The 19168-nt window shown below is 41.4% G+C and overlaps 1 protein-coding gene across 22 annotated transcripts in view; it reads right to left on the minus strand.

Annotated features, from left to right (window-relative positions):
• The window catches only part of CDH13 (cadherin 13), a 1387059-nt gene that overhangs the window by 15975 nt on the left and 1351916 nt on the right, over positions 1–19168 (minus strand). For all 22 annotated transcript variants that reach the window (XM_049110659.1, XM_049110644.1, XM_049110650.1 and 19 more), the window contains 2 exons: positions 18184–18326; positions 1169–1402 (listed from right to left, as the gene is read on the minus strand). In XM_049110659.1, the coding sequence (XP_048966616.1) occupies positions 1169–1402; positions 18184–18326 (377 nt within the window). The remainder of the gene's footprint in view (positions 1–1168; positions 1403–18183; positions 18327–19168) is intronic.

A 19168-nucleotide genomic window follows, 5' to 3' on the forward strand; every position in this document is an offset into this window, starting at 1 on the left:
AATACACTCGGGGAGAAGCAGAGATCCTGGCTTCTCAAGACTGAAGGTTGGGTGGGTGGAGGGTACAGAGTGTGTGGTACAGGAGGCAGAGTGTACAGTGTAGGATGTACAGTCTTAGGATGCATAGTATGGAGTGTACAGTATATAGAGTATAGGATACACAGCATAGATTGTGCAGTATAGGATGCATAGTATAGAGTGTATAGTATAGGATGTAGAGTATAGAGTGTACAGTATAGGATGCATAGCGTGGAGTGTCAGTATAGGGTGTAGAGTGTGAGGAGCCACTAGTATAGAGTGTAGTATAGGACAGAGAGTATAGGATACACAGCATAGAATGTACAGTATAGGATGCATGGCATAGAGCATATAATATAGGATGCAGAGTATGGAGTGTACGGTATGGGGTGTAGAGTATAGGATGTATAGTAGAGTGAGGATACACAGCATATATTGTGCAGTATAAGATGCATATTATATAGTATAGGATGCATAGTACGGAGTGTCCTTATAGGATGTAGAGTGTGAGTGGCCACTAGTATAGAGTGTACAGTATAGGATGGAGAGTATAGGATATACAGCACAGATTGTACAGTATAGGATGCACAGTATAAAGTGTATAGTATGGGCAGCATAGGATGGAGTGTACAGTATAGAGTATAGGATACAGCATAGAATAAACAGTATAGGATGCATATAGAGTGTATAGTATAGGATGGAGAGTACAGGAAGCATAGCATGAAGTGTCAGTATAGGGTTTAGATATAATAGGAGGCATGGTATGGAGTGTATAGTATATAGTACATAGTGTACGGTACAGAGTATACAGTGACCAGCACGGGGTGTACAGCACGGGGCACACAGTGTACCATGCACCGGATAGAAAAGATAAGAAACAAATGAGAAAACTTGGGTGTTTGCATTTATAAGGAACCTCTATGTGTTTGCACAGATTGCATTCATTTGCTAGCGGGAAAGTGGTGAGTGCTGGTAGAGGTAAAGGGTGAATCGCTCAAAGTCAACCATGTGAGGCCAGGAGGGAGCAGGAGGCAGGAGGAGGAGGAGAGGAGGGAGGAGGAGGGAGGAACAGTGTGGGAGAGGACGGCAGGCCAGGGAGGCCAGGCTTCAAAGCTAGAGGAGCAGCCACAGAATGTTTAACTCGACTTACTGTTGATCTTGGAGACCTTCCAGACTTTATCGGGAACAGCTTGTTTGTGGATCTCAAATTTGAAAGGGTCCGTATTTGGGTGGAGATCCTTATCTGATGCTCCCAAAATCACAACGCTGAGGTTTTTGGCATCATCACAGACTTCAGCGACTGTTGGGTAAATGAAGGGGGCATTGTCGTTCACGTCCTCCAGAGTTATCAGCAAAGTTCCGGTACCGGTAGCGGGAGGGTTGCCTACGGGGAAGGAGGGAGATGTTTAGCAGGCAGCTGGTCCCCGGCCAGAGCAATCTGCCACAGCATTTTCCTCCAGCGCGCTGGACACCTTTATTATTGCTAACAGGTTTCAAGCAGGACGGTCGGACTGGCTTACATATGTGTACAAAGTCTAGTGGTTTACTTAAAAAAGCCTTTTCTCGTATATAAAACTTTTGATTTAAATTCTTTAGCCATTACCTGTAGAATGCAAAGCTTCTAGCACACAAGCCATCCCGACACACACATTTTAGAGAATGTTATTTTTAAAAAAGCTCCTTATAAGCACACGTGTGATGCTGTTTTTCATTTAAAGAAAAGGGTGTTTCATTTCAATAAGACTCACAGTGAGTTTATTTACCTTTTTTTAAATTTATTTTTAATCGTCTATACAGTAGAGGTTTTCTTTTGGGACAAACCACTCATTAACAGTCCCCCCCTTTTTTTTCATTAACAGTTCCTAATATCTGTGAGAAAAGTTAGATCCCAATTTGCAGGCCACAAATTGCAAGCATGCAGATTTGCCCTATTCCAAAAAGGATTTGGCTCACCTCTAAAACATGGTACTCTAATTTTGTGCCCTAACCTAGGGTCTGGCTCCATTTTATTTTCCCTATCCTCATGTGCACTTCCAAGCCCAATCTTATTTCACCTCGTACTATGTTTATTTCTTGAAATGCTCATCAAGTTTAAAGTTGTGTTCTGAAGCACACAGGGGTTCGAAGGCTAGTGAGTATTTGAGCCCAGGGTGATATGCCAAGTGCAAGGCAAGGCGAGGTCGCTCTCACAGATTCTGCTGGTGAAGACATGGTGAGTCCTTTTTAGATTCAGGCTGGTTATTCCATCCTTACCTAGGCGATAAAAGGGCAAACAGGCAGAGAAAGCTCTTGGGCAGGTGACACTCAGCACAAAGGGCCAGGTGACTGCAGCCCTGTTGCTGAGGAGCCACTTTGAGGCTGCTTCCCTCAGCACTTGGGGAGCTTGCAGCTGTACCCTCACAGGGGTGGGCGGGAAGCATCATCACACATCTGCCCAGAAGGATGTGAGAACCTGTCCAGTGACAGCCTCCTGGGGGATCCAGGTAGGCCAGTGAGACATGTACTCTAGCAGCTCCTATAAGCCTCCTGTGCCCACCGTTCCAGGAGGGTCACAAGACGTTCCGCCAACACTCAAATTGGCTGTGGCTCAAGCTTTGCTTCCTGGCCTCCGTGGATGCACGCAAAGTCACCCAGTGCCATGGTGGGCTGTGCCCTGCCGCAGGGTGTTTGGAAGGATGGCAAGGAGACGAGCTCAGAGACGTCTGGGAGGGCATGGGGCCTTGGTTGTCATGACGAGTTGCTTGTGCTGATTCTCCAGAGCACATGAAGTCACCAGAGGTTTTTCAGAGAGGCAGCAGGACAAATCCGATCAGAATTATTTTTGGAATCACACTGCTGTGGGCGGGAGATGTTGGACGCTGGAGGCAAGGAGACCAGCAGCAGACTGAATCATGATGTGGGCAGTTTGAATAAGAAAGAAATGCCTTGTCTTGGTTATCAGGCACTCAGATGAGGCTGCTGGAAAAAAAAGATGAAAGGTAGTGGGCAGTGGAAAGACAGGAATTCAGCTCTGACTGTGCGAAAGGCCCCCTAGATTCAGCACGCCCGCCGTGTACAAGTGTGCAGCGCTTAGGAGACACGTTGGTGCTGGGTAGTGACTGAAGACCTGTCAGCCTGGATCCTTTGAAATGGTTCTACCCAACACGATGGTGCAAAATGGCAGAGCGGTAGAGGCCCAGGAAACCCCAGGGTTTCAAGAGCAGCTGGTGGTTTGCAGAAGATAGAGAGGATGTGACTTGGAAGAGGAGGCAATGAGCAGCAGTGAAATGCGTTGTGATGCCCCAAAGGATGAGGGGTAAAGAGAAGCCAGGGCATTTCGTTAGGTGGAGGTGACTTGTGACTTCTTTATGAGAGGCTTCCACTAATGGGGAAGAAACCAGCTTGAAGGAAGCTGAGCAGTGAGTCATGAAGAAGTGAGAATAGACATTTTTTAGCGGGGCTGGTGGGAATTTAAATATATCAACACCCAAGGACAATTTCGGAATAAACATTCCAATAAATCTCTGCTAACGTCGCAACACCGACGTCATTCATCAGCAGAAGGATGGCTATTTCTAATGGTGGCACGCCATCAACTTTTGTTGGAGCGAGAACTCAAAAGAAATGCGTAATTACGTTGAGGTTGGTTTTTCACTGTCAGCTTTAGTCATTTGGTTGAATTTCTTTACTGAAAAATTATTTTTCTTTTTTTTTATTGAATAATTGAATATTTCAGAGGAATCCATTATATTTTTTTACTCTGAATATATTATGAAGTGCCATCACTTGGTAGAGTGGATGAGAAAGCAGTATGAGTATTTGAAATATGGCTGTAAGAATCAGCCTTTCGTGAACTTAATTATACTACTGTCTTCGCATCCCGGTGTGTTATTCCCAAGGTAGGCTGGTGATATCTTCTTCTGAAGTTAAGTAAAATGAGCATCTTTTTTTCATTGATGAGGTGAAGACTGGACTCTCAAACTCCTCTGGAAAAGAGTCTCTTCCAGGTGACATAACAGGATGGAGAAAAATCAGCGTCCAAAATTCAGATGTAATTTGGAATATAATGACTCTTCACAAGACCATTTGGCTCCAATAGCTCCGGGGGTCCAGGAAATATTGGAGCTTCTGGGTTTCACGACACTCAGCAAAAATCCCTTACCCTTTCTCTCCCCTTTCCAGCAGCCCCCAAGGGACCACTCTGCATGACCAAATGTCAGAAACAAAGCATGGTTGAGACTGGACCCTCCTCTATGGTTTTTCTATTTCAATAGGGAAAAAGCCTCAATATGAGCAAAACTGGGATATGAAGCTAAGAAATGTAATTCCTTCTCCTTGCAGCATCCCCAGAGGAGTCCGTGGCCATGTTCTCAGGATAGATGCTTTAAGGATCAGAGGATGTCCATCCTACAAATGAGTGGAGGGATTGCCTGTGGCTGCAGAAACTTCTGTCTTAGATTAGGAGAAGGAAGGGCCCTTGAGAGATGAACCATTCCTGGTAGTGACTTTTAAATGGAATGGGAGGTGGATTCCCCTTCGGAAATTTGATGAAGGCTATGGTCCTGCTTCCAGAGAAATGCACCTACCTCCACACCAAAACACTGCAGATCCTATAAGTACAGCTGAGTGCTTGGTGTTCAGGCAGCTGGTCTGGGCTGCCTTTTTGTTCATAGGTATTTTCTCTTATTTTATTCAGAATCCTGACCAAACAGATTTCCACTTTTGCCAAAAAATACTGAGGTTTTTCTTTTCTTTTTTTTTTTTTTTTTTTACTGAGGTTTTTCTGATAGGATCCATCACACGCACACACACACACACACACACACACACACACACTCTTTCTCTCTCTCTCTCTTTATATCTTGTTAGTAAAAAATACAAGTAAAAACACAGTGTAATCCTAATTTAAAAAATATATAATTAGAAATAGAAAAAGATTAGAAAGAAATATACTGAAGCCTAAATGGTGATTATCTCTCCAGGTAATTAACATTAAAATAATACTTCTCTTTTTAAAATTTTCTTTACAGTAACATAACCATTAAAATAATCAGAAACAGAAATGCAAATTCTAAAGTTATACAGGGATTTAAAAATATTTCACCAACTCTATTTTCTTTTCTCTCACTCTTTTATTTGTTTTTTACAATGAATTGATATTTGGTAAATTTATAGAGTTGTGCTTATTGCTACTACCTAATTTAAGAACCTTTCCGTCACCCCCAAAAGAAACCTTGGGCCCATTTGTACTAACTCTCCATAACTACTTCCAGCTCTAGGCAACCACTGATCTACTTTCTTTCTCTACAGATTTGTGTTTTCTGGACATTTCTGTAAGTGGTACCACAGAGTACATGGCCTTTCATGTCTGGCTTCTTTCACTTGGCATCATGTTTTTGAGGTTCATCCATGCTGTTGCATGAACCACTTCCTCCTTTTTTATGGCTGAATGAAACTGCATTCCTGGGTCCATATTTTGTCCATATTTTGATGGACATATGGTCCGTTTCTCCTTTTTTGTCTCATAGGAATAATGCTGTTGAGGACATGTGCATGGAAGGGACCATGTTTTCACATGCTGCGAGGCTCCAAATACATGTCCTTAAGAGAGGCCCTCACCTCAGAAGAGTAGGGTCTCTGGTCTCCCCACAGTTGAATGGGCTGGCTTCAAATGCACAGAGTATTAGGATCTGAACAAGAATTTCAGAGCTAGCTCTGCAAAGTACAGGGAAGTAGTAGATTTTTCTAGTCCCTCATCCCATGTCTTCCCTGAACTGGGTCTAGAGGCAACAGCATGGGTCCTACCTTGGGAATCATGAGTGCCAGTGGTTTAATATGGGGAATAGGAAAGTGAGTTTGCCTAAGTGAGGAATAAAATGCAGGGAAAGAGAGAGACAGAGGAGGGAAAAGCAGGAAGCTCATTCCTGAGCCCTGTGGGCTCTGAGCATCAGGACTGTTCTCCAGTCTGGTATATACAGGTACTCAGTAGATTTTTGAGTTCCTTTAGGTTGACTTGAAAAAGCTAATGAAGAATTGCTCTTTCCGTACATGTGTCGCATACATTCATATTTCCACAGTTTCCATCTCTATCTTGCTTCTATCCTGAGGGTAGTAATGACCCTGTCTTTATTCCAGGCCTCCCTCATCCTACCGAAGGGAGAAAAAAAAAAAAAAGGCTGTGTAGGATGGGGTCTGTGGAACTGGGGCTCAGGGAAGGGAGTCCACAGCAGTGACAAGGAGAGAGACCTCAGCTGGATGCCTCAGGGAAGCTTGAGGACCACATTTTGGGAGGAAAATCAGGAAGATGGGTTGATTTCAGAGAGCCAAAGTTCACATGTGAGCTCCTGAGAGAAAACGAACACCCTAGCTAGTTTCTGAGGTTTGTTTGTAGGGGCAAGAGGCATGAGTGCAGCAATCTACTCGGCCCCAATTTCCCTTCATGTTTTTGGGCATCTATTGAACCTTCACTAAGCAGCTCTGAGCAAATAAATGCCACATCTTTTACTTCATATGAACAGGCTTCTATACTTACCTGTACCTTTTGCTTACAATGAGAGCAAACCAGGGTTCTTCTAGAGAAGATGATCCTTTGTATTGCTTTGTTTAGCCCATGTTCTATTTGCTTTGGCTTTTCGGTATCAGTATTTACAAATCTGTTTTGGCTTGGGTCTCATAAGCCAAGAATCTCGTTGCTTTTAAATTCACAAGCATTTAAAAAATTGCTTTGTTAATGGAGAGCTTGCCAATTTCATTGTATTTTGAAAAATTTAATAGTACACCAACCCAGAACCTGGCCAGAAAATAGATTTGCAAAATATCGTGCCAGGTTTCCACATGTAATACTTAATGTAGAACTGAGGCAATTATTCACCTAACTCAAACTAAAACATTCTTTCAGCGGAGGCAATAATCTAAAGTCTGAGCTGTTTTTTTTTTTTTTTAATTCAACACTTGGGTTTTTTTTTTTTTTTTTTGGTTTGTTTGTTTGTTTCCACTTTTCCAACTTTAAAGAAAAGGGGAAAAAATTAGAAGAGTTGATTTGGAGGCCATGCTAAACAGGATGGTCTCATTTTGTTCATTCAATCAGTAATCGTAATAGGATGGTCTCATTTCATCTATTCAATCAGTAATTGTTCACTGGGACTCTGCCCTGTGCCAGGCTGGACCTGTGCAGGAAACAGCAGCCCCAGGGCAGGAACAGATTTGTAAATAGATGAAGGACCGGTGCTGGGAAGTATGGGAAAACGTGAGGATAAAGTGTTGTGGGAGCTCGTGTGGCATGATATGGATCAGAAGCCTTTGTGAGGAGATGGCATCTGCGTGTGTAGGAAATGAGAATACTTTTGGAAGTATTCTGGGAGGGAGAAGTTCTGGGAGGAGGAAATTGTATGGCTATTTTGTGGGAAGATGGCCAAAGACTTTAAAGCAGAAGAATGGCTTTGATAAAAGCAGAGGATGCTGCAGGCATGGAAGGAGAGGACTTGCATGAGGTGTGAGGGTGCAGGAAGACCATCTGGGTGCCAGTGCAGTTGGGTGGCGGGACTTGGGGCTGGAAGGCTGGACTCAGGAGCCTGAACACACAGCAGAGCAGGATTGGGAGTGGTGGTGCAGGAGCATTAGGGGGATGGCTTCTAGCCAGGGGCTGTGCAACTGCCTTGCTCTTCCCCAGACTGGGAAATGGGGACTATAGAGGAGAACTAGCTAAGAGACACTTCAGCAGGATGCATGAGGTGGGTATTGCAGGCAATATTTTAGTGCCCAAATCAGCTTCTTTTCCCAAAGAATGTGTGAAAATGTTATGCTGAAGACAGTTGATCTGGCTGGTCAACATGGAAATGTCCTCTTGTCCAGTAGGTGAGTGTTGCCTTAAATCTCGCGATTCGGACAGAGGCATGATGTCCACGTAGAAGGCGGCACGTTCTGTCAATTTTCTTACAGCCTGACTCTGAGTGGAGGGCTCTGTGGCTCAGCCCTTCCCTAGAGAAATGCTCAGACCACCACCATGGCATTTTCTACTTGACCTCAGACACTGATGATTTTATTACAGTAAGTTTAGAAAATCAGTCCAGGAGGCACCTGGGTGGCTCAGTGGTTGAGCATCTGCCTTTGGTTCAGAGAGTGATCCTGGAGTCCTGGGATCAAGTCCCACATCGGGCTCCCCACAGGAAGCCTGCTTCTCCCTCTGCCTACTCTGCCCCCCTCACTGTGTCTCTCATGAATAAATAAATAAAATCTTTAGAAAAAAGAAAAGAAAGGAAAGAAAATCAGTTCAGAGCTCAGTTCAGGTCAGTTGACTTAAATATTTGTTAGGTATTTACTAGATGCTGGGAATTTTGCGTTCATGATTTCTAGTCTTTATAACAACCCAGTAGGGGGAAGGGAGGGAAACTGAGGTGGAGGGAGCATACATCTCACACCAATGAGGTTGGGGAGCTGGCTCATGTCCAGGTATAGCAGAGCACGGGGCCTCCCGCTCTCTCCTCAGACTGTGCTGTGCTGTCAACAAATGGCTCTGGTCGCAGCCTCTCTATTACCAGATCTCAAGAGTTTTTTATTGGGCCATTTTGTCAGTGACAAAATTGTAGCGAGGATTTTCAATGTGATTGATATTTTACTGGTACTTGAAGCAATGAGGAATGATGGCTAGGTCTTCAATTTACTTTTCTTCCTCAATTACTATAACAGCTGAGATAAGGGGTGTTAAACTGGCTTAATTGGGTTGCCATCATAACTAATGGCTTGATTTTATCCAAACTAGCATATTTTAAGAAGAATTAATCTAAATGATCTTACGGCAGCCCCCACGCAATCTAGAACTTGGTGGATCTACAAAAAGAGAAGGACCACGGATCTTTATGTTTGAAGTTCAGATTCCCCCACCCATCCCCAATTTGGGGCAGTTGTTTTTTGGTAGGCATTTCATGATGGGGCTGAACGACATTTTTTTTTTTCTCTTTTAATCAATCTAAATGTGCTCTGCACAGTATTTCAATTTTGAGTCAACTGGCATTATCCGAACATCTATTACACAGGGGACTGAGGGAAAAGGCAGGTCGGGACATGATAGATCTTAGCCTATGAAAAATCATTATCTCAGTGTATTCCATTTTAATCTTACAGCTGTTCTGCTTGGTTCTATATCTGTGTCTTCTTGGGAACCCACATCACATTTTTCACTGGCAGACTCAAATATACTTTACACAAGTTGCTAAGTCATGAGAACATGCTGCCGAATGTAGCGATAATTTGGCTTGTTTTTATGCTCTCCTTCCCCCTATTTTTCAAAAATGAAAATAGATAGGGAATGGGCCACTTTGATAATCATAGCAAGACTTAATATGGATGCTAGAGATAGTGTGGGCTTCCTGGCTCCAATCATCTCACATGCACTGAGCTCCAGGAAAAACTGGGATGGTTCCCCGCCTCCCCTTTTTTCCTTCCTGTATAGCATGAGTGCTGGGAGCGAGGGCACTTGGGACTTTACTGAAGCAAAATATTTGTCTTTAGTGTTTGGAGTCACACTTAGATCTTCTCTGAGGGCGTAAGGGCCATCAATAACAATCACGGAATGCTGAGGCCTGTGCAATTTCAGAACAGGTGGCGGGGGAGAAAGTGGAGGTTAAAGGTAAGAAGAAGGCGGGAGGGCCAGCCTAACAGAATTCTGAGCAAAAGACGGTAAGCCGGGAATCAGCAGCCATCTCTGCCTTTCCTGCCCATGACTATCTCCCGTGGGATTCCTGAACTCTTAGGAGAAATTGCTTGTGATGGTTTTCAGCCCACATAAGACAGCGAGACTAACATTTGACCTTTCTGGTGATTACCTGAGCAGGAGAGCTAATCACACAGGGATTGGCCACTGCTAATTGCTGCTGCTCTGCCCCATTGTCAGCACATCCCCAAAGGGATTCCATCTTACTGCATTCCCGAATGTTCTCTCTCCACCTTGGTATTTTCCTTAACAGTTATTATTTCTTCTCCCTTTCTAAAGACAAGCTTGCACTTCTGTGTTCGTTGAAGTTTTTAACAGAAGGTTTCCTGTACTCTGAAGGCACTATCTTAACCTTTTCAGAAAATCTGGATCACATGAGGTAAATGATATTCATCTCCCAAGATAAAATGCTTGCCAACATGAAAGGTCACACCTTATTAATCTATAGGATTAAGTGTTTTATTCTTCCAATCATTTAACTATAGCCAGTTCTGCTTTAGCAAAACAGAAGCATTTCAGTTATAATGGAACCATGTTGTTAGGTGATTTGTAACTCATTAAAATTGATACCAGTTTATGAAAAGTGCCTTGTACATCCTTGACTGTCCTGTGCATTACAACCTAGCCTCTATATGAAGGGAGGGGCTGATGTGCCTTTCCTCCCCAAACTGTCTAAGCCTGGTCATTGTCAATATTATTGTGAAGGATGGTTCCAGAATCTATATAGACTGACTTCGGGGCTCCAACCAAATAGGTCCAAAGAATTTTTTTGTTTCTGCTAAGCACAGAACAAGTTCCCAGCCCTGCTTCTGACTATCTTTTTGTATCCCTCCATCTTGATCTTGCAATCTCTAGTCTCTAAGAGATACCTAAAAGAAAATTCTCTTTCGGTGCTGCCTTGTGATTATTCTCAACTGGATAAGCCGAGCTGTGTGTGGCAAATTAAGATGGTAGCACTTCTGCCTTTTGCAGGGTATCCTGGGGACCTGAGAATGTGAACTTCGCTTCGTTCCCTCTGCAGACATCCTGCCACTCAGCTTTCCTGGCAGTATCAGCCCATCAGCAGCTGAGACTGTCCTTCCATAGAATGGTAGGATGCTGAGAGTCTATCTCTAGGGTAAACAGGTACTTGGAGAATACACGAATGGTTGGTTACAGCCCTCCTGGGGAAGGTGCAGTGGACCAGGTATGCGCTCTCTGTGTAGTCGTACATTTTTTGGCTTAGTTTTTATTAAAATATAGAAACATTTATATTTCTATAAATATACAGCTTGAAGAGTTTTCACAATCTGAACACACCCATGTAGTCCAATATTATAGGATCAAAAAACATATCCACCAGGTCGTCTAGCAGTAATGATTAGTTTTGCTTGTGTTTGAACTTTATACAGATGGAACCATTCATGATGTGGTTTCCTGATTTGTTCAATACTGTTTGTGAGATTCACCCATGTTATTGTGAATAGTCTCAGGTCATTCATTCTCAGTGTTGCATAGGCTCAATTGTGTGACTGTACCATAATTTACTTGTTGGGCATTTGAATAGCGTCCCGTTTGGGGGCTACTAGGAAGAGTGCCGTTATTAACATTCGGCCACATGCATTTTGGTGAACACATATCCACAATTCTGTTGGATATATAGTTAGGTGTAAAATTCCTAGATCATAGCATGAAGAAAGGTTCAGCCTTAGTTGATACTTTCAGTTTCCAAAGTGGTTGTAACCAAGTTACGCTTCTACCAGCTGGATAGGAGACTTCCAATTATTGCACATCCTTGCCAACACTTGGAATGTTCCAACTTACCAGTTCAGCTGTTTTTTAAGTATGTCACAGAATTGCATTTCATTGTATTTTCTTGATTCATTTGTATTTTCATTTATATCTATATAATTTAATTTTTTATTTCTTTGATTAATGAAGTTGTCATCTCTTCTGTGTTTATTGGCATTTGTTGTGAAGTACAACCCAAGTTCCTTCCCTGGTTTGCTTTGGGTTGTGTCTTTTGCTTACAGATTATAGGATTTCTTTGTATTGTAAATATCTTCTACTTTGTGAGTTATCTTTTTACTTTTTTAATGATATCATTTGATGAACTGAAGTTCTTAATTTTAACATAATCTACTTTTTTTTTTCCATTTTGTGGTGAATATTTTTGTGTCTTGCTTGAAAAATCTTTGCCTATGTCAAGGACACCAATATGTTCTCACATATTTGTCTCCACAAGATGTATTATTTTACCTTCCATATTTGGACCTGTAATATATTTAGAATTGGTTACTGTATATTGTATATGGCCTAAGAGAAGGGTCAGGAAACATTTTTCTTCATATGTGTATTCAATTAACCCAGGACTTTTATTGCAAAGACCATGCTTTCGTATCTGCAGTCACCATGTCCTGGTCACAAAAAGGGACTGAGTGTGTGTGTATCTGTTTTTAAACTCTCTAGTCTACTTCATAAGTCAATTTTTTTTCTGTCTTTGTGCAAACACCACATAATTTTAATTACTGTTTTTTTTCTAATAGGTCTGAGTATCTAATAGTGTAAGTCCTCCAACTTACTCTTCAAGATTGCCTTAGCTACTTTTAGCCTCTTATATTTCCACATGAATTTTACAATACACTTCTCCTTCACCTCAAAACAAAGACCTGAGATTCTGCTTGGTATCACATTGGATCCTTTAGGTCAGTTTGGAGAGAATTTACTTTTCAATAGCATCGAGACTTCCAATCCATAAACGTGGTATATCTCTCATTTAATAGGATTAAAACTTCTCTTAGCAGTGACTTGTGATTTTCAATAGAGTCTTTTTGCTGTATCCTCACATGGCAGGAGGGGCAGAGGAACTCTCTAGGGTCTCTTTTATAAGAGCATTCATCCCACTCATGAAGGTTTCTATCTGCATGACCTAAGCACCTCCCAAGGGCCCTACCTCCAAACACTCTAAGGATTAGTTTCAACATAAGAATTTTGGGGGGACATAAACATTCAGTCTATAGCACTGGCCATCCCATTCTACAATACTTTGTACCTTTAAAATCTGGCAAATGTCTTAAGGATAGAATGGTTCTGTGTTTAAGGTGTGTTTGCTTCCTCTGTTAGCTCTTTGTTTCTGTGAGACCCCAGGAGATTTTGCTCTGTCCTTTAAAGGGCATTTGTCCATGAGGGAAAAGTAGCCATGTGTTTAAAGGCCCTCAGGTTTTCACTTTGTCACGCTAGCTCCACATGACTGTTACAAGCATTTCTGGTTTATTTCCTTTCATCTTGGGCCCTCTACCTGGGTCCAACTTGACCCTCCTCCAGAATCAGAAAAGGCCTCCAGAGTGAAGAAATGGCTGGTTGTCTTATACTTTTTTTTTTTTTTTTTTTTACCTCTTTGGTATTTCCATTGATCAATGCCTCCTGACTTATATGGCTCTCCGATGCCTTTAAAATTAAAGTCTTTTAAAATCTAACCTGATTTTCCTAGTTTTTGCAGTGGGAACAGCAGTCTGTTGTATCCTATCTGGAAGATCCTACAGACATATATGTTTTATCATGTTTTGATAAAATGTTTTTATATATCAACATGTTTTGATATAAATTCCTAAGTGACTCTTTGGAGAAAATAATTTTATTTTGCTTTAGCTTTCCTAGTGTTACATGACAAAAAATCCTTATTCTTTCATTCCATCAAATATATTGAATTTCTAGAAATTAAATAAAATCAAATGCTTACTTTGTCTAAAATTGAGACATCAGTTATACTATTAACTTTGATCTAATAGGTAAGTGTTGGTTTTTCCTGGTTAAACATAATACCTAGAGAGATGCTTTCAGTGAGTGACTAAAAGGAAGCTTTAAACAAAAGTTCCTTTGATTTATGAGATCCTTTTAAATTTATGCTCTTTTTACTTTAAGTCTTTGGGGCTTTGTTCAAGATTATCATCTCTAATGATGGTTCTGTGTATTAATGCCAACCTGTTTTCTATTTATCATTACGTCTTCAGGGACATTTCGTCCTTTTGGAAACATCTGTGACACCAGATTTTGAATTTACTTGTTTGATATTAGTATTAAAAGAAATGAGAAGTAGACTTCACACTGTATTTTTCTTGAGGACCATTCTTGGCTGCATTCTTTCCTTTCTATAACCCCCACTGGGGTGAAATTAACATTTATTGAACATTTAATATAGTTTTTGAGGTGAGTGTAGAGGGCACTGCACTTCTCTTTCTCATTTTTCACAACCTTTTAAGTAGGAATTATCAACTGAGCCTCGGTGTTTATAAGCAGCTTGCCTAGTCACATCTGCAGAGGAGGCTCTTGTTTCTGGCAAAAATTAAAGTGTACTTCACTGCTTGTTTTTTTTATGAATAATTGTGTAAAATATTTCATAAGGCAATGACAACTCTATTTGCTGTATTTCAACCTCTTTTCATGCTGTTCTTAGCTGAGAATTTTCTCTACAAGTCCAGAGATTTTTAGGTAGCACAGAACTCTGAAATCATCACTTTAGCTCATCTATAATTGACACTTTTTAAGTCAAACAACATTTTAAACATTCTTGGCTTATTGTCACCCATTGTTTATGCCCTTAACACTCCTGTCTAGGCCTGTTCCTTCTATAAAACTTACCTTTTCTGATGGCTCCCATTTCTTTTGCATGAGTGACTCTCTAAGAAAAACCTCCTTACCTCTATTCCAGTCCCATGGGACATCATCTCAACACCCACCCCATAAAGGCAACATGGGAACAAAGCTTTGAAACCCATTCCATTTCTGTCAATGGAATAGTCATTCCTGGTTTCTGGATTAGAAATCTCAATATCAGCTTTCTCTATGTTGGGTATGTGTTTTTTTCAAAGTCTTGTTTCTTCCTTCCAGATATTTTCTAGACTCATCTTATCTGGTCCATTTCTATCAGCACCAGGTACACCCTAACCCCTGCAACTAAGATACTGGCTATGGCTTTCAACATATTTCCTGACTCTGGGCTCACTCCACCTAAACTCACTTCACTACTTCTTGCTTCTTTTACCCTGATTTCTGCCACAGCTTTAGAATGGCTCCCTGGCTCCCATGTCATCATTGTGCATTTTCTACACCTCCAAAGGAGTTCTCTTTCTAAAGCACAAAAGTTATTCTGAGGGCAAGTAAGAAACATAATCAAATCAAACATCTTGACATAGCATATGGAGCATTTTATATCTATTTCAGGATCTATTCCACAGATCTTTGAGTGTCGGGTCTAAATCAGGAACTATGATTTGAGCTAGGCATTCAATGCAGGACCTAGTACCAACCTCAGAGCAGTGGGTGCCTGGCCATCTCTCTGCTCTTAGCTTTGTACGTTTGGAACCAATCATGCAAGCCTTCTCAGTGTGCATATCCATATTCTTTCAGGCTTCTATTAGAATGCCTTACCTTTTCTAATCCACAAAACTAAAAGGTAATCTACTGACTGAGAGAAGATATTTGCAAAAGACACATCCAATAAAGGGTTAGTGTCCAAAATAGAAAGAACTGATATAACTCAACACCCAAAAAGCAAATAATCCAATTAAAAATGGGCAGAAGACATGAACAGACATTTTTTTCCCACAGAAGACATATAGATGGCCATATAGAAGACACGTGAAAAGATGCTTAGCATCACAAATCATCAGGGAAATACAAATCAAAATCACAATGAGATGTTTTCTCACACCTGTCAGAATGGCTAAAATAAAAAACACAGGTGTTGCTGAGGACGTGGAGAAAGGAGAACCCTTATGCACTGTTGGTGTGAATGCAAACTGGTGCAGCCACTCCAGGAAATAGTATGGAGTTTCCTCAAAAAGTTAAAAATCGAACTATCCTATGATCCAGTAATTGTGCGACTGGGTATTACCCAAAAAATACGAAATGCTAATTCAAAGGGATATATGCACCCTCATGTTTATAGCAGCATTATTTACAATAGCCAAGATATGGAAACAGCCCAAGTATCCATCAATTGGTGAATGGATAAAGAAGATGTTATAAATATAAATATAAATATATATATAATTATATATCTATATAAAATATATATTTATAAAATGGGATATTACTTAGTTATACAAAAGAATGAAATCTTGTCATTTGTAACAACATGGATAGAGCTAGGGAGATAATGATGAGTGAAATAAGCCAGAGAAAGACAAATATCCTATGATTTCACTCATATGTGGAATTTAAGAAACAAAACAAATGAGCAAAGGGGAAAAAAGAGAGAGACAAACCAGGAGACAGACTCACCTATAGAGAACAACTGATGGTCACCAGGGGGGTAGGTGGGGGGGATGGGTGAAATAAGTGATGGGAATTAAGGAGAGCACTTGTTGTGAGGAGTACTGGGTGATGTTTGAAAGTGTTGAATCACTATACTATACACCCGGAACTAATATTACTCTGTATGTTAACTATACTGGAATTAAAATTTTTGAAAAATGGGAATAGAATTACAAAAATGCGCTACCTTTTCTCAACTTATCCTTCATCACTCTGTAAAGATCCCTTTAACCAAGAAGCTCCCTGTGACCAACTCCCAAGGCTGGACAAGGGGCTCTTCTGGGCTTAGGTCCAACAGAATAGTTACGACATTGCATTGTGGTCTTCTGTTTACTAGTCTAACTCCTCAAATCACTCATTAGTGCATGGAGCACAAGGACCATGCATTATTCAACTCTAAGTCTCTAGGACCAAGTACAGTGTGTGTGGATGAATGAATGTCTGTGTGTATCTCATCATGCAATTTCCTCCTTAAGGACTTAGGCAATCTTTTGGCTGCTGGCTCCATCAAGTGACTTGTCTGGATGTTGAGATGTTTTGAGGATATGACTTTTCATGTACATCCAAATGGATTTCCACTTGTTCACTCACAGTGGGTGCAACTCTTCTCTCTCCCTTTCTTACTACCCATGCCACACACTCCCTTCTAGTCTTGATTCCTCTGCTCTGTGTTCTCAGGCACCTCTACCTCCTCCCCTGCCACTTATCCAAACCATACGTGTCTTTCAAGGCCAAACTCAAAGGTTGACTTCATTGTGAAGCCCTCTCTGCCTACTACATGCTGCAGTGATTGTGCACTTCTCAGACACATGATCTCATATGTGATTTGCATGTGGGTGCCCAGAACATGGCGATGGGGTTTGAGAATTCTTAGTTTACCTGTTATTGAGTATAATGAAAGGCATATACAAAAGGCCCTGTGAATATTCATTTTTGATATATGGGACTCGAAACTGAATCTTCAGCCATGAACAGTTGACTTTTAGGAATAATAGGAAAAGCAAAACAAACTTCTTGTGTGATTGACACAACAGACATCTTTGCTTCCCATACCCGCAAAGTCTGACCCCTCATCTTAGCCAATGGCAGATCCTGTTAGCTTTGTGTCTGAAATACAAAGACTATTCCCAGAATCTGACTTCTCATCCCCTCCCCTATCATCAGTCCAAGCCACCATCATACCTAGATTGTCACTGATCTCCTAAGAGGTCCCCATACTTGTGCCCTACTCAACAGGGCAGCATGATCATGTCACACTGCACCCTCCTCAGCACTCGGCCACATCATCCCATTTCACATGCAGTAAAAGCAGAGGGTGGTGTAGAGGCCCACATAAGCCCACATCATCTATGTCTTTACTCCATTCCTGTCCCACCCACTCTCTCTGGTCCAGTCCTCCTGGCCTCCTTGCTCTTCCCTTAGATAACTTCAGTCCTTTCATCTCCACTGCTTTTGTGTTTTTACTCAAATGTTACTGCCACCATGAGGTTTCCCACAGCTGCCTCGTTAGAACCACAGGACCCTGTTGTCTGCTATCTTTTTCCTGTTTTTCCTTGTTTCATACAGAAATAGTATGTTTCCTTTTTCCCCCCCAAAAGTGTATTATGTATTTTACTCCATTTTCTTCCTTCCCCCATGAGTGTATCAGCTGCATGAGGACACTCATTTTTGTTTGATCACTGCCATATCCCCAGCATCTAGAACAGAGTCTGGCACGTGGATGTTGCATTACTAGTATTTGAAAGAACAGCAATTGTTCTGTGATTATGAAGCTCCTAGCTGAGCACACCTGATGTCCCTCCATGGTCGCTTGTGATAACAGAATAAAAGCTGGAGGATAATTCAGTCGTCAAGTTCAGTGATGTCACTAAGTGAAAGAAATGTCCCACAGATGAGAGCATGATGCTAAGATGAAGGATATTAATGTGCCTTCCTAGTCATGGCACCTGCCTAAGATGAAGCACAGTGAGATCACCATTCTGATCTCTCCTGGACAAAGCTCCTAGAATTCCAGGATTTGGGGGTATCACCTCTCTCATTGTGTGTTTGAATGCGTTCCCTGACTCCACACATTTATATTCTTCCTGAGAACATCTCCAAGTGTTACCAGAAGAAATGTAAAATGTAAAAATGCATTTATAACTGAAAAGTATATACTTAGTGGCATTTTAAAAATTACTCACCACTGTCGATTGCCAGGAAGAGGGCAGTGTACACACTGTTGTGAACGAATGGTGACTCACGGTCCAGCACTGCCATGGTGTCAACAGTCCCATTAATGGGGTTAATATTCAGCCAGCCAGCTGGGTCCTTGTAAACAGAATACCTGAAAAAAAAAAAAAAGTCCCAAACAACATTCAGATTACACTCAGAATAGGTTCAAGAAATGTTCACTGAGTGGTGGGCAAAAGCTCCCATGCTAGGTGCCAGACAATTATCTTTTTAAAAAATTTACTTATTTATTTGAGAGTGTGCATAAGAAAGAGCGAGCACAGAGAGAGAGGGAGGAGCAGACTGCCTGATGACCAGGGTGCCTGTCGTGGGGCTTGATCCCAGGACCCTGAGATCATAACCTGAGCTGAAAGCAGACACTTAATTGACTGAGCTACCCAGGCATCGTGGTGCCAGATAATTCTTCTTCTTTTTTTTTTTCCACATTTGTTTTTATTTAAGTTTGATTTGCCAACATATAGTATAATACTCGGTGCTCATCCCATCAAGTGCCCTCTTCAATGCCCCAGTTACCCCATCCCCCTGCCCACCTCCCCTTCCTCAACCATTTGTTTGTTTCCAAGAGTTAGGAGTCTCTAATAGTTTATCTCCTTCTCTAATTTTTCCCACTCAGTTCCCCTCCTTTCCAGCATAATCCCTTTCACTATTTCTTAAATTTCACATATGTGTGAAACCATACATCATTTTAGTCACAGTTGTTTATTCAGAAAGTGATGGCAGGCCACCAACTCTGTGCTGAATATTTTGTGTGTGTGCCTCCTTTGTGCCTCATGACAAGCCTGTGAGGAGAGAGCTTGTACTGTCCAGTTCTCAAAGAGACAGAGTTCACAGCTGTCCAACTCTAGTTGTATTTCTCTTTTTTTTTTTAAAGATTTTATTTATTCATGAGAGACACACAGAAAGAAGCAGAGACAAGAGAGAGAAGCAGGCTCCCTG

This window comes from Canis lupus, chromosome 5 (assembly GCF_003254725.2).
Source record: "Canis lupus dingo isolate Sandy chromosome 5, ASM325472v2, whole genome shotgun sequence".
Lineage (NCBI taxonomy): Eukaryota > Metazoa > Chordata > Mammalia > Carnivora > Canidae > Canis > Canis lupus.